Source organism: Melopsittacus undulatus, chromosome 9 (genome assembly GCF_012275295.1).
Source record: "Melopsittacus undulatus isolate bMelUnd1 chromosome 9, bMelUnd1.mat.Z, whole genome shotgun sequence".
Taxonomy (NCBI): domain Eukaryota; kingdom Metazoa; phylum Chordata; class Aves; order Psittaciformes; family Psittaculidae; genus Melopsittacus; species Melopsittacus undulatus.
In genome coordinates this window covers 24,940,089-24,956,151 of record NC_047535.1, presented here as the reverse complement: position 1 = coordinate 24,956,151, position 16,063 = coordinate 24,940,089, and the positions used below count along the sequence as shown (strand labels likewise).

General features: G+C 41.1%; 1 protein-coding gene across 1 annotated transcript in view; it reads left to right on the top strand.

Moving 5' to 3' along the window:
* Positions 1 to 1,375: 1,375 nt before the first annotated feature.
* The window catches only part of SYN2 (synapsin II), a 185,316-nt gene continuing 170,628 nt past the window's right edge, over positions 1,376 to 16,063 (top strand). The window contains exon 1 of the mRNA XM_005149375.4: positions 1,376 to 1,774. Coding sequence (XP_005149432.3) covers positions 1,401 to 1,774 — 374 coding nt within the window. The 5' untranslated portion in view covers positions 1,376 to 1,400. The remainder of the gene's footprint in view (positions 1,775 to 16,063) is intronic.

The window sequence follows — 16,063 nt, the reverse complement described above, 5'->3', positions numbered from 1 at the left end:
CACCTCTGTCTGCAAGCGACTTGCTTCTGTGTTATGTGTTGTAGACGATTTAACTCACGTTATTGCGCTTACATGGCAGCTTTTCAGGAATACAAATAGCCCCCCATCTTAACACTAATGAGAGAAAATTATTCTCTCCGGATCCCACAGGACTTGCATGTATCTAGATACAAGCGTGGTTCCACAACTCTGCCGGCATGGGCCATGGGCTGATGAATGCCACACTCCCAGTGCAGGCACAGCCCAGCAAGGTTCCACTCATGTCAGTTTCCTGTGCCCTGAATGCAAAAAGTGGACCCTGAATGTGGCCCATCTCATGGCTTGGCAGAACAGCCGTTCCCATGGTGTCTGTGGTGTTTGAAGGGCATCTGCTCTGGTAGTTTATTTCATTTTCTGTCATGATATAATCATAGAATAGTTAGGGTTGGAAAGGACTTTAAGATCATCTAGTTAAGTAATACATGAATGTTTATGAATTCAGGGATTCATTAAAGAATCCTGTGCATGTTCTACCCTGGGACATGTGAACTGTAAACTGTGGAAGTGCTAGCATCAGGAAAAGCTTATGAAATCTCTAACAGAGATTGCTGTATGAACTTGCTGTGTGGTGCTCCATGCAGCACAGCCTCGGAAGAACAACCGCAGAGTCATGCGTGGCTATGTGTATCTTGGACAGACGTGTATGTCACACAATGAAGGCTGAATTGTATGTTTTATGTTAAAAAGAGGGGAGAAGCCTTCAAATTACTCTTAAAGAAAACCCAGATTTTAAGGTAGGAGAAGGCATCTGTAATTCTCCAGGACAGTGTAAGATCGTCTGGTGCTACACATGCCTTCATCGCACTGGTGAGCTCTCCGCTCGGTACTGGTTGTTATTGTAAAAGGCTTCACGGACACGTGTGGGGCCGGACGCGCACCACCGGCAGGGCGGGCAGCTTCAGCGCACCCCGCGGCACCGCTGTTCCTGCAGAGCGATTGCCCCACGCTGGGCTCTTCACAACAGCTTCTTGCTCGTCACCCTCACGCCAACACCGCCCCCTTCGCTGTCCGGGCGCGCTCGGTGCAGAGCGGTGCGGAGAGGTGCGGAGAGGTGCGGAGAGGTGCGGAGCGGTGCAGGCAGCGCTGCGGCACCGGAGCCACCTGTGGCTCAACGGAGGCCCCCACCACTCCCGCCGTCGCCGTCGCGCGCGCACCACCCTCGGCCCCGCCCTCGCCCCTCCGCTCTCGGCGCGGCGCGCGCGCGGCCGCCCTCTAAAGGCAGTCGTGAGGCAGCGGTGACCGCGCCGTGAGGGGACGGCAACGCCTCCCGCCACGGCCGGCAGTGGGGCTGTGACCGAGCCCGGCTGCGGACCTTTCCGCACGCTCCTCGCCTCGGCCTCGCTTTCCCCTCGCCCGGCCAAATGATGAACTTTCTGCGGCGCAGGCTCTCGGACAGCAGCTTCATCGCCAACCTGCCCAATGGCTACATGACCGACCTGCAGCGGCCGGAGCCGCAGCAGCCGCCCCCGCCGCCTCCCTCAGCATCTTCGGCCCCTGCTTCTGCCTCCCCGGCCGCCGAGCGCCGGCAGCAGCCGCAGCCGGCGCCCCCCCAGCAGCCGCCGCAGCAGCAGCCGCCGCAGCAGTCCACGGGCAGCAGCTTCTTCAGCTCCCTGTCTAACGCCGTGAAGCAGACGGCGGCCTCGGCAGGGCTGGTGGATGCCTCCTCCGCCGTCTCCTCGGTTACCGGCAGAAAGTTCAAGCTGCTCCTGGTCATCGATGAGCCGCACACGGACTGGTAGGTGCCCCCGCGCCGCGGCATGCCCCGCTGCGTCCTCCTCCTTCCCCCGTCCTTCCCCTCCCTCGCATTGCGGTCCCTCTCCCCGCCGGCCCAGGGCTCCCTTCTCCGCCGGTGACGGTCGATACCTCCCCGCCCGGCCTCGGTGAGGCGGCAGCAGGGGGTTGAGGTGAAGCGTTCCCGACCGGAGGATGGAGCGAAAACCGGCAAGCGCTGGAGCGCCTGACTGGGGAAGAAAAACGTTTTAGCGTCAGAACGCTAAATGAAACATATCCACCGGTCCCCAAACCCCCATATCCTGTGTGTTCACTAGGGAGTTAAGCAACTGACGTATAGGCGCAGGTAGCATTGAGGTGTCTTAGGCACGAATTTCCGTGTTGAACTGCGTGTGGTTGTAACGTTACGTATGTTAATTCATATTGATGAGCGGGCTTGTTTTCATGCAGATCCCACTGCTTCTGTTGCAGCGTCTAAAATGCGTGACTGGGTGAAGGTCCTTCAGGATATTGAGGACCAGCCCTCAGTTTCCCCTTAGCCCTGAGAATTAGCGCCGTTAAGGTTAATTAACATCGCAGGTTTTGGTCGGTGTGTGTGTTGTGGGGGATGTTTTACTTCCACCATCGTCATCAAAACTGTGATTTACAAAAACATAAAACTTGTATGTCAGCTCATTTCTTCCTGTGCCTGGCTGCTACCCTCAGGAGAGGTTACACCTGTTTCAGTCCTGTTCCTCACATTTGGCTCTGGTGGGGCTGTGTTGCACACGAAGAATGAGCGCCTACTCGCTCACTCGTTTCCCTATACCGTGTGTTTTCACTTTAAGATGTGAATCGTCTTACTTGCTGTTGCTAATTACAGCTCTTAATAGCGCCTCAAAATAATAAACCAAATATGTTTTATTCCACTGACATCATGCAGTAATGGATTGTGGGTTTGTGATTTTATTGCCTTAGATTTACAGCCTTCCTGTCTAGATGGACTTGTGCAGTTTGATTTGATACAATTTGCTTTGAAATGGTACTTCAATAAAATGCGGGAGACAAAAATGTAAGCCTTTATAGGGAATACTGTATTAATGTTAAGGTAGTGTTATCTGGGTGGGTGGTGGGTGGTTTTTGTGTTGGTTTTTTTTCCTTTTTTTTTCCCCTGTGTTTGGTTTTGTGTTTTTTTTTTTTTCTTTTTATGAGGGGAAAAAAGGTGGTTGTATCGGCTGGCTTAAGACAGCCTCTGTGCCTACGTCACAGAGATGCATCCATGGACACTGCTCACTGCCTTGCAGATACAGCTGTTTATTTAATACTTCACAGTGCACAGAGATCTGCTGGGTAAATTAAGAACTGTACATGTTCATAAAGTTTGTTTCTGGTAGCATTTTTCAATGCTGCTTGAAGCCATCCTGTGTATTGTAAATGCAGCATGTTTTGTGTTCTTGGTAAAGGCACTCGACATTAGCCTGTCGGCAGTAGCAAAGCTTTTTGACCTCTGCATGGTGAATGCTGCCAACAGCATTTCAGGTGGGAGACCAGGTGCAGACACAAATACATGCAAGTTACTTACTCCTGGTGCTGCTGCTTTTTTAACGGGTGTTTTCTTTTTTCCCCCCTTATTTCTCATAGTATGTGACATGGATACCTAATAGCTCTGGAAAGAACAGTTTGTTGTTGTACTGACTCTTTCCCCTCCCAAAAGATGATTATTTTGCAACTAAAGACTTCAAAATGATTTCTGAAAAGCATATGTATGTGTATTCTGATAACACATGCAGAAAAGTTTGCTTTATACCTTTGGAGATACAGCTTTCTGTACTGCCATGCACTGAACTGCCATGGAATTTACTATATGAGCTAACATGGAAGATGTATGATCATTTGAGAAAGAAATGTTGGAAGATTGGAGTGGCAGGAGATGTATTGGAAAGGTCTGATGGCACCACGTTAGCTGCCCTGCCTGGTATGATGCACTGACGTATGGTTTAGCAAGATGAGGTATGTAGAACTGCTGTCATGTGATGCACTAACCAAAGCCTGTCAGTACCAAGGAAATCAGTACTGGATAAATCTTGTAGAGCCTCCTGAGAAACAATTCCAGTTGGTTTACGTTAATCCTGAGATCATGTGCTGGGTGTTGTTTTTCGTTGGATTTTTGAGCTGCATTGTGGTTGTCTTAAAATGAGAATGTGCGCATTGCCTTTGGATTTTGCAGTTTCAATAGAAAACAAAGAATTTCAGTCAGGATCACACTGAAATCCCCCTAATTCAGTATCCCTTTTTTAGCAAGGGCCAGAGGAAGCATTAGGCACAGTCTTCTGTCAGCAGAGGACTGTCTTTTACCTTTAGCAGCAGAAGGAAAATATTTTATTCCTGTTAGAGGTTGACTTGTACTTTTAAGTCTGAGATTTAGTAACCCGAAATAATTTTTGTCACTAATGGAATATCATAATGGAATTCTACATATAGATAGAGGCTCAGTTGATAGCGTTTTTTAATCTTGATCTCAGTGACTTTTTTTTCATCATTTTCTTGCCCAAACAAGTTTGTCCTATTATGAGCTTTGACATTTTCCTTCTTAGCTTCTTTACTTTTATGGCATAGGATAGAATTAATTAGATAGATTAGTGCAGACAGAATTATCTGCACTAATTTGTATGTTTTTACCACATGATATTATTTGACCTCTCAAGGAAAGAGAGCAGATGCAGTTGTTGTGTTCAACCATCCTCGTTTCTCCAGTGGCACTAAAGATGTGCTAGAGCTGCGAAAGACAATTATTTTCTTACATGTTCTTTTGGAACTTTCAGCTGTGTAGATGAGAGGGATCTCTAAGGGCTTCTACTAAAGGCAGGACTGCAAAATACGCTGGTACCAAAGACTTTCTACTAGCTGGTAGCTTTATACATGCCTCAGTGGCAAGTGACAGATAAAAAGAGGTGGAAGCTTGTAGTCAGCTGTCAGAGACAAATCTATGCGAGTGGCTTTCTTTGGTTCTGGTTCTCATGGGGTGCTCTCTGTTATACACTTCATACAACAAATGATCCTTTGATGCAACTAGCGATCCTTTTCACCTGTTATCTTTGAGACCTTCTGTCATTCCACAGTACGGCCATAAGGAAGAGGTGACCTGTAACACAAATGCTCTTCAGATGGAGCGTGCTATTAATCACTATGAAGGCATTGGAAAAGCTAATTTTATTTTCTGGCCTATTCCTTACACATTTTAATGTCACATTCTTCTCATCTCAACTGTGTGCTGAACAGACATTTTCAGTACCTTCATGTTGTCCAGAAACCCTCTTCTGACTTACCACATCCAGTTCCAGAGTGGAAGATGGTCTGATTCATGGGTGTTTCATGGATCTGTTGGGTGCAGGAAATCCTAAAGAACCACTTGTTAGATTTAATAATGATTTTGTGCAATAGACTTCAATGATTGTTTTACAGCTTTAGGTATCTTTGTTGGTATCTTTACAAATGGAGGAAACTAAGAAGTAAAAGCCTTTTTTCAAGGTCATTCAAGAAGCTAGTGACAGAACTAAATTAAAATCTAGGTAGTTTGCTTAACCTTTTCTTTTAACTGACCTTTCCTGGCTACTGGCTTGCATTGTGTCCAAAATTTTCAGCTAGATACGCTTATTCTCAACTGTATTTGATTTCCTCAGGAAATAACCATTTTGTTTGGTGTTCAGAGCTTAGCAAGCAATTGGAGACCATGCATCAGTGGCAGAGTGCTGGGTATCTGGATTATTATCTTTTGTTAAAAGCTGATGTGTAATATTAGAAAGCTGTTTCAATATTGAAAATTAATTATTTTTAGTTTCTCTTGTGCTTTAAAGCTTGAATATGTGACTTGTTGGCAGCAAAGATGAAACTATAAAAAGACTCAAATTTAAAAGTTTTATTCTTGTATTTTTTAAGCCCAGATCCTGTTATAAATATTAGTACCTTTTTTCCCCAGAGAATTATGCATTTCTTGTAATGTTTACTGCCTCAGTAGTTAGTCATCTTGTGATGGGCTGAAAAGGTAACTTCTAAATGGCTGGGACAGATGCTGTATGAGGAGCAAACTTTCTGGTGTAAAATCAGTGAGTCATTTATGGGCAAACATTGCTCATCATAAATGTTTTTAATATGAATGCTATTTGCATAGTGCAGAAAAATGCTGGTTTATGATCCAGACACTTACAGAATTGAGCAGAATGGGTTTCTTGTTTTGTTCAGGTGTTGGGGTTTTTTTTGTGAGTTTACCAGAAGGTGGAAACCAGCTTGAATTTAAAGTGTGTGTGGTTGTTTTCTGTTTTTTTTTTTTTTTTTTTTGGTTGGTAACTACCAAGCAACTTGCATGCTGCAATGAAAATACATCCCAGTTTTCCTGTTCAGTGGGATGGTTCTAGTAATGAGCATTTCCCAAGTCCAGTTGAACCAGAATTCTAATTTATCTTACTTGTTAGTAACATGTTGATCTGATAACTGCAGTTTCTATTGTGTTCAGTTGGAGTCTTTGGATTGCAAGTTCTCCAGTTTGGATGGTGCGCTTAGATTTTTGTAATGCCTAAATGAGTATGCCTGCTTTGTGTGTGCTCTCAGTCCTCTGGGAATAACAGTGTCTGGGAGGGCAGTGCTCCTGCCAGCCCCCGGCATTGCCAAGCACCCTGCTGCTACTACAGCGTGTAAAGCCATGCTGTAGGATGGGGAGGGAAATGCTGCGCATGGGCAAATGTGGAACCAGTAGCAAGTGGGCAGCAGGAGAGGATTGGAAGGATCCCTTGGCACTAGTGTGGGGGGCTGATGAGTAGAGTTCTTGAAAGCAAGGCAAGGTAGGGGACAGCTGTGTTGCAGAGGTATAAGGAGTCTGATTTTTGAAAGATCTAAGCTCAGAAGACCAACCAAAGGCCAGTTGCCCTCAGGCAGTGAGTGCAAGGAAAAATAATCTTATCAATATGTGTTTGATATATAGGAAGAGAAGGCATATACTAAACTGCTTTTATTAATTTTAATTAAAAACTGCTGTGCCTTTTGCAACAAAAAACTCAGGGGAAGAGTAACCTTGCCCTTGGTACAACACTGACCTTTTAAGGAGGCAATAGATTCCTTAAAACCCCTGAAATAGAGCAAGTGATTAACATCTTTGGTTTCTATTTTTTTGCTTCATATGGAAACAGCGCATTTCAAAATTATCTTTGTGAGAAGCTTCATCTGAACTGTAAAAAAAATAAAAAGAAAGAGGGGCAATGTGGTGGTGTAATGGTCTAAGCTCTAACTGTGGCCTTTGGACTGATGAGTTCCAGTGCTTCAGAAGGAGCTGGTAACCAGATTGTGCATGAAGACAGTATGTGCTTAGACAGTTTCTTGCAACCAGGTAATTAGATCAGCAGTACTTCCCAGCATGTGTTACAGCTTTCAACTCTGCATTAAGGGCTCTCCATTTTTGCAATCAAAATAGAAACATAATTAAGGGAGGGATGCAGGCATGAGCAGGGGCTGTGTGAGCAGCACTGCTTTGCTGCCTGGCAGGATGTGCTGGGGCATGCAGGTGAAACAATCAAGTTTCTGCAGAACTTATTTTGTATTCTGTCTCCTCATCAGGTGTGAGCAACTGAATGTGCGTTTTTAAAGGGTAAAAGCATGGCCCATTGATCAGTGTGTTATTATAGTTCTTTGCCCATGTTTTAAATATGAAGCCCACGCTGGACAGGGACTTGGGCACAAGGACAGGCAGCTGAGCTAACTGAAGTACGTAATGTGCGTGTGTGGCATGCAGCAGTCTCATGCAAGTTGTATTTCACATCTGTTCTCCATCATGTCCAGCTGACACAGTGCTGCACCAGACTGTGTGCTAGTAGGTAAAGATGATCTAGGATGAAATTGCAGTTTTTTGTGTTTATCTCCAATTCTGTCAGATAATGTTTGGCTATATTAGTATAAATAACAAAACACAGTCCAGATGGAGGTATCCTTTTTGACTATATATATATAATATATCAAAAGGATAAAAGCTTTTAGGGGAAAATGCTTTGTTCTTCATCATCTGTATTTTACTCTATCTATACAAGTTCTAAAGTTATTTTGGACAGCTTGGTGTATGGACAGCTTGGAGTGACTACAAATTTGGACAGATCGTATCTGGTGTCATTCCCTGTCCCCTGTGTACAGAATCCAAGTGAATCTTCCTTCTCTATCTCAGAAACTTACCTGAAACTTAATGAAACCTATAGTAACATGTTTAGTTAACTGTTTACCAATGTTTTAGTTAACTAGGTTTGCTGAGGTTTTCTGCTAAAGCTTGCCTTAATAGAAAGGAAAAAGAAAAGTTAGCAAGGAAATAATGGATTTTAGGTAAGTATATTTCAAAGTTACAAGACTGAAGTGAGAGGTAAAAGGATTAATTGCTTTGTATACTTCAGACTCAAATAAGAAATTCTCCTTAGAATTCCTTCAGAATTTAATAATGATTTGTCAGTAGCAAATTGTAATCTGTTGAGAGGGAACATTATGAAACAACAGGTTGTTAAAAACTGTGTTACTAGACTAATTGTCTTGAGAAAGCATGTTGAGAGGACTTACTGTGTTTTGCGCTGTACCTGTTTTGATTGGATGCCTTTTGTAACCACTATAGGATGCTGCAAGACTGTCTGCGTTTTTACTGAAACCGTGTTTCTCCAAAAGATTAATGCTAAATATTCTCAGAATAACAATATATTCTTTTAGTGACTTTACTGTAAGCATTCTTAGTGCCCAGCTCTTACTAGTACCATGCACTAGTCATGCATAGCAGTCTTCATGCAGTGTCATGTAATTTTATCACCTTCAGCTCTTCAGCCAGCCTATCCACTGTGAATGCTCTAAACTATAGGAATATGGGCTTAATATAATTGAAATAGGCTGATGGTTTGTGTTTTTATACATTTTCAGAAAAGTTGTATTGCAGTCTGCATTAAAAATGTGTTGAGACTAGTGAAAATGCTTTTTTTGATTATGAAACTGGCTGAAGAAGGGAAGGACAAACACAGGATGTATGACTTGGATACAGAAAAAGGATTCTAGACTCAGCTGGATGAACACATCATCATAGGGTAATTACAAGTAGGTGGGAAAGGTGCAAAGAATTGAAAAGAGGAAATTGGCAAAAAGTTATGTTGAAAATGACAAAAAGTGAAGCAATACATTGTGAGGTAAAAATGGTTACCTGGAATTATGATAGTGCTTTCAATGATGAGGCTACTTCCTTGTGGAGTGAAAAAATGTACAGTGAGGTTATAAGACCCCTAAAATGCTATAGGGGGAGGACAGCATTGTATCTTGGTCAGGAATGCAAAATGCTTGCATTAGCACACTGCTGCTTTTGCTAATTAAATAGCTTTATCTGTGCTGAGTAAAATCTGCCTTCTCAGAGGAAAGCTGATACACATTTTGACAGTCAGCTGAAGGAAAGTAATGGTGGGAGTTCATGCTAACATGAACTGTAGTCTAGTTTAAGCTTTTGCAAAAACTGCAAGGGCTTTGTCAGTTTTACTGTACCTGCTTTCGCCACCTCTGTGTGTCACTGCCTGGCTGAAACAGAAATATTAATGATCTCTTGTTGACAAATACATTGATTCCTAATAAAATGTTGTTGATTAAGGTCAGATCCTTGTTTCTGTATTTGCAAGCAAAAGTAGAAGGAGTGTTTGATTTGAGAGATACTGAGTCTTAAATCTAAGGAGGCTGTTTCTGGTTTTCCTGTAGAGCTGTAGTGTCTAAAGCAGAACAGAGCTAGCCCTTGGCAGTATCTATGATTTGGCACCTGTGTTCTGCAGGAGTGTGGGATGTCTGGGGCTTGTGCTGTGACTGTGACAAGCGGATCAGGACTGCCAGAGTATATATGCGTGCTCTGCTCTTTTCTGAGTTGCAAATGTTTGTGGATTCATTTCATTGATGGATTGGAGACCCTGCTCAAGAACATCGAACTTCAGGGTTTGGAGAACCTTTCTATTGTGTGCTGCAGGTATCTTTGTTCTTCTTCCTGTGTATCTGGGGTTGAAGTAGGTTGAAGACACATGGGATGTCAGAATATTGTTGCTGAGGAGGAGTATCAACAATATTCCCTTAATTATTTTCACCTCTGGACACTTGTGTTTGCTTGGAATTGGTCTGTTCTTGTAAGTTACTGTGATCCCCTCGGCTGAAAGACAGGGGCAGGAGAATAAATGTTCTTTTCTCCCTCTGGAAATGAGGGCCTTAGTCCCAGCTTGTGCAGATGGAGACATAAATGTACTTCTCTCTTTTCATTTAAAAATCCACAGCATTGGAGGCTTGGTGTCTGACAGAGATTTTAGGTGTTTTTTTTGTTGTTGTTGTTTTTTTTTTTTTCAACTCCTAGCCAAGTAGATAGAGCAAACCCATCCTAGGTGGTCAGGTGCTAGAAGCTGCTATGGAAGGCAGTTTGGGTCTAACCATTAAATGCACTCTTAATGTCTTTTACCTTTTTGTGATGACTGAACCATGTTTGACCTTTCTTGATTTACCATTTGATCTCTGTAATCCCAGTTAGGTGTTGGTGTTTGTAATGCATCACAGACACTGATTGCTAGTAGGAATTATTAACAAATACCTGAGATTTGAAACACATGTATATTTAAGTGACTCAAATGTGATCTCAGAGCCTTAGATAGTCTTTTAAATACCTGAGTTCTGTTCTAAAGCACCCACATAAAATCATTTGATATAAATTAATAGGTTTATTAGAGTTAATGTTCCTATTTATAGATTATAGTGTATTAAAAATATTTTAATAGCTTTATTAGAGAAATAGAATAAATGAAATGGATATGACTTTTAAGAAAAATTGCTGTAATTTCCTGTCCTAAACCACAGCAGCAATAAGCTGTGAGTGACTAAGCATTAGGGAATCTCACAGTCGCCAGATGAAAATGTAGACAATTTTAGAGGTGCAATAGGTACGGTTCCCTCACAAGTCTTCAAAATTTGTTGAAGTTGTTTCCACCTTTCCAACTGAAGAAAGGTTGTAAAACTCATTAAGAAATGTAATAACAAAATAACATATAATGTGTTTTTTTTCTACTTTCTAGTGGATTGAGGAGGTGTGAACAGCAGCAGCACAAGGAGATGGCAAAGGCTGGCTGGAACCTTGGGTTTATCTCTTTAGGAAAGGCAGCATTATGTCCTCCAGAGTGGTGCTGTGCTTTGCTTGCAGATACCCTGATAGGCTACTGATACATTGTCCTTTATTGTGACACTAACCTTTAGGTTTCTGTGTTTCTGATTTCAGCTGATTTGTCTTTATCTTGCATATGCAGCATGTGTTTCTCTGTTACAAAGGCATTAGAATAGGGGAGTGTGGTTTTATGTAATTTCAAGTTGAAGGTGAACTGAAACACCAGCAGTGAGTACTGCTCCTTGTAAAGCTCCTGCAGAGAATTGCTTCAGTGTTTGTTGGGAAGGTGAATGTGGAAAGAATGAAAGCAAGCTTGTGGCACAGCTAAAACTGAAGTTATATTTGTGTGTGGCTGTGTCCCCATCTTTAGGAGTCAAAACCATCTGCATTCCAGTAACTTCCAGAAAAGGAATTTCAAGAGTGCAAGGTTAGATACTCATTCCATGCATATCTAAAAATGAAGTGGTTCTCTTGTGCAAGAAATGCCTTTATCTCTTCATTTTAACCTTGCAAATCTGATACCTGTTATGAGCTATTGACTTTTTTTTTTTTACTGAATTTCCTGGTTTCTAGAGGCTGAAATCTGTTGAGCTGCACTCTCACTGGTGTGGTAAATGCAAAGATCCTTTGTGGATTAATACTGACTTCTCACAAGAGAAACCAGGGTGAGTGTGTGAGTGTACATGGGGAATGAAAACAAGCCTGGGGGGGGGGGAAAGGCAAAAGTTAAAATATCTCTTATTTTAGTTTTACAGTTTAAAGTGAATTCTGTAGAGAAGGAAGATGTTGCTGATTTCTAGGTCAAAACCAAGGTAACAACATGACCTTCTTTGTCTACATATCTCTGTACCTAACTGAAGTTTTGCTCTCTTTAATTTTGTTTCTTGCTTATTACTTCTGACTTCTTACGAATAAAAACTTATTATAATTGTACTGAAATAGCACAGATTTAGTAGGTTAAGCTCCAGTATGGGACCAGTCATAGTCTCTTAAGTCTGACATTTTGTTTGAAAAAACTAGGATGGTTCCAAAGAGGAAGATTCAGCCCTATTTGACTACCTCTTAGTTTGCATCAATGAGTTATTTGCTTTGAAGATCACTTCCAGTGAAACCTTTTTATGTATATACACATTTTATCATGGTTCATCATGCTTTAAAAGTTTTCAAAGGTCCCATTCCTTTGTAGGCCCAAAAAAAGGTTAATATTAGAAAAACTGTCATCTCAGATTTGGGATTCTGGAAGGGTAATGGAAAGGTTTTATCATAAAACATAAGTCTGATTCCTTTGAGTGGCAATATAATTACATAGGTGCTGTGACTACAGATCTTGTTGTACTTAGTTGTCTCAGCCATCTACTGTTTGTAGTAAGTAAAAAATACAGGAATACTTTTAATCAGGAAAAGTTAATTTCATGAGGCCTTTGTCAATAGCCAAAGTAATAACCAAACCTGATTTTCCTGAGCCTGCCATAATTGTTGCCTACCCTCTGTATTAATGAATGACAATAGTGTTTATAGTAGTACTTCTAAAATTTGAGAATAAAATAGGATATTGAGTATTTTTAGGAATTGTCACTGATGAATGTTGCCCAAATAAGTACTATTTCTGTGGTTACGGTTTTCTTGCCCTGGTTGCTGTGGGAATAAAAGCAGGCTCTTTCAGTGTGCCACTGGGAAGCCACTTGGTGATGTTGAATACAGGTGACATGGGTTGTCAGCACAGAAGGCACGGCACCTCAAATGCAGTATTTGGTATGAGGCTGTGCTCTTCTTACAGGCTTGTAGTTGGACCCATATTGTAGGATTTTTGTGTAGTCATCCTCTTACTGAGGAAGAAATGGCTGGTCTGAGCTACCAGCAAGTCAACAGACAAGATGAATTTTCTTGGCAGTAGTAATACTTTAGAGGAGTTAAGAGACACTAATATGAAGTATAATTACTGTGTATTATGGTCTACATTATCTCTGTTAAAATAACTCACACTGGATTGGTCTTTGTTCATGAAGTGTGTGGGTAGGAGCAGACTGCAGCCTGTGTTGTGTTCAAGTTTCTGAAGATCTTACAGCAGTCCTTTTTTAAATGAAGTCTTGCAGTGGTTGCCTAGGCTTTTGTTTGGTAAAAGTCTTCTCGAAGAAGTGAGGCTGCTAATGGAAGTTTTAGGGTTGCTTGGAGTTTTATATTCTGTTTTCTTTTTCCTTGTCTGACTAGTGTAACCCATTGCCAGTATACACTTGGGATGCCCAAATCCTTCACTATTAGGTGGTGTATTGATGACATACAAGGTCTCAAGTAGCCTTCAGACTAAAATGCTACTTCAGAGTAAACTGAGATGTTATGGTGTGATTGCTTTTGCAGGTGCATTGTAAATGTGCTTTTGTGATAATGTCCATATATTTCAAGAGCAGTATTCTGGAAAGCTTTTGATTAAGGAAAAAAAAAAACAAACAACTAAGCACACCAGGTATTGTTGTTCTGAAATCCAGGCTCTGTGTGAGTTTATGTTGAAACTACAGAATTAAATCTGTATTTTCTAGTTTGCTATGCTTGAGGTAGCTCATGACTGGGCTTTTTCCTGAGCATTTGTCATTTCTTCTTTGGGTGATTTAGAACAATGTGTTTATGAGGGTTTCCATGGAGCAGAATTCCAGTGTTGGTTTCAGCCTTTGAAAAAACATATGGCAAACTGTTATCTGTCTGTCAGTATGGTATGAAGACTTTGTGCCTGTAACTGTTTTAACAAACACGACTGTAGGATTCAAAGCACATGTTACTTCATTTAAATGCTCGTTTCCAGTTAGTAGATTTTTCAAATGGTTGTTTGAAAGGAAGCAAACATAATTGTGAGAAAAGGTTTATTTTTGAGGGTCAAACTGTAATTCTAGAAGAGAGCCATAGCTTTTCAAGTATGTTAATTTGTTGGTTGTACATAGAGCTCCTCCCTGAGGCAATGGTGGTGATAAATGTGAAATGATTTTTTAAAAACTTCTTACTAAAACTGTCAGTTCTTCACTTATTTGAAGAACTCAAAGAATTTAATTTCCATCCTTGGTGTATTTGCCAGTAGTGGGATCTTTGCTAAGAATAGCTGTGATACTCTTCTAACATCATACCTTACATCATCAGTATCCAGTTGTAACCATAAGATTATTGTTCATATAGTAGTGTATTTATGTCCATGCATATGAAGTTATAGAGTGATACATGAGCAATCTTGTTGCTGATTGTAAGAAGTGTGAAGTGACATCTTGGGAGGTGACACTGTTCAGCAGTCTGTCCAGATGCTGAACTGAGGACCAGTAGCTGACCATAGCTAGTGGTAGGCAGGACCTCTGCACTGGGTCATTTTGCTTGCAGGTTTGTCAGAGCACTTCTGCAAATAATGAAGTTGCACAAAGAAAAAGAGATCAAAAAGTAATGAAGTTTCCATGTATGGTTTTGTTTTACTACCAGAAAAAGTAAACACCAGGTAGGCCACTGAAAAGATAGTCATGTCTTAAAATCTGTAGATTGGACAGGGATGGACTTAGACATTGTGATGATTCTATTACCGTAACTAGTAGCTCTAGAATATAGGGTAAAGTTATTAAAAAAATTTAATAGAAGCAAAAAGGAAACTTTGGGAAAGTAAAAAAAGTTTTAATAAGTCAGTGTTGTTGCTGCACTCTGAAATATGCAGGGAAAGTTCTGTTTACAGATCAGGTTCCTGGAAGCTTTATTTGTAGATGAAGTATTACAATAACAGAAAGTATACTTGTGTATTTTTTAAATTAGTCCGCATCTCAGAATAGTGTTTTGCTAGATGATTTAGAAACCCTTTAAATCCAGACACCCTCCTCCTCAAGAAGAGAAGAGAATATTTTCAGCTTGAGGACTTCATCAAATAACTTTTATGGTAGAAAATAGGATTATGCGCAATATATTAATCAAAGTAAATTATCTTAATCAGTAAAAGCAGCTCCTTGTAGTGCATGGTTGATCAAAGTCAACATCTCTGCTGCATCTTTGTTTGAATAGTGTATTGTAACTGATCATCTAGTTAGCATACAAAATGAATTTCATTTTATGCACCAAGAGGGCTTCATATGGGGGTGTGTGCGGGGGTGTTCATGTGTATGCCTCTCTTTGCAGGGATATCTTCCTGAAAGGGCTGTCCAAGGTATAATGAGAACAAATCTTTGTTTTGTTTGAAACACTGCCTGAAAACTCAGTGTAAAATCCATGACTGTAAGGCTAGTGGCAGTTCTTACAGTATGGAAATGGAAAAGAAATTGATTAGAAACAGCTTTGATCAGATAGTAAAAATTAGATATATTCAATCATCTTTAATACACTTTAAAATTCCTTTCTAGGTGCCAGTACACAGACCTGCCTATGTGGGTTCTTTTGTTCTCTTCAAATGGAATAGTTCTGGGTCTTTTTTCCTGTTCAAATTCACATTCAACTGAGATAATATGATGGGCAGTTACTGTCTTTCACCATTCTCTTTATCAGATGTCTCCCCTAATATTGCTAACTACATTTTGAGGTCAGTTTGCAGTCAGCTGAACTGTGGTGACAAAACTCAGAAAAATTCTGGGACTGTTGAAAGGTTGACTTTTTTATTTAGTAAGAATGTATCAGAACTTTTGTTTGGTTCAGCTGTTTCTGAAATGCTTTGGAGAGGATGAAAAAAAAAAAATCAAAGGAACTGTGTTTTTCCTGTCACTGACTTTTTTTGTGAACCACTTACCTGAGCCTTATGTTGAAGCCCAAACCAGAGCACTGAGCATGAGGTTACCAAGTGGCAATACCTGTGTTTACTTAGTCTTGTAACTTTTCCATGTGAGCTGCCTCTGGCAGCAGTGGAGATTTGGAGCAGTAGTATGGTGAGGGTGGCCATGTGCTAGTTGTTACTTCTGAACAGAGCTGTTTCAAACCGCTGCTTAGGGATCACTTGATTTTTGTGAGGAGTTTATTCTTGACTTTATTCTCATTTTTTATTTCAAATAGGAACAAATTATGACATACTGGTCATAAATTTCTAATGTCACCAGAAACTAAGGTAAATGCCTCGAAATATTCTGAAGCTCTTTCAAGCAGATAAAAAATGCGTTAGACTAAATTCACAGGATTCTGTAGAGCGTTGGTGCAGATTCAGCACGT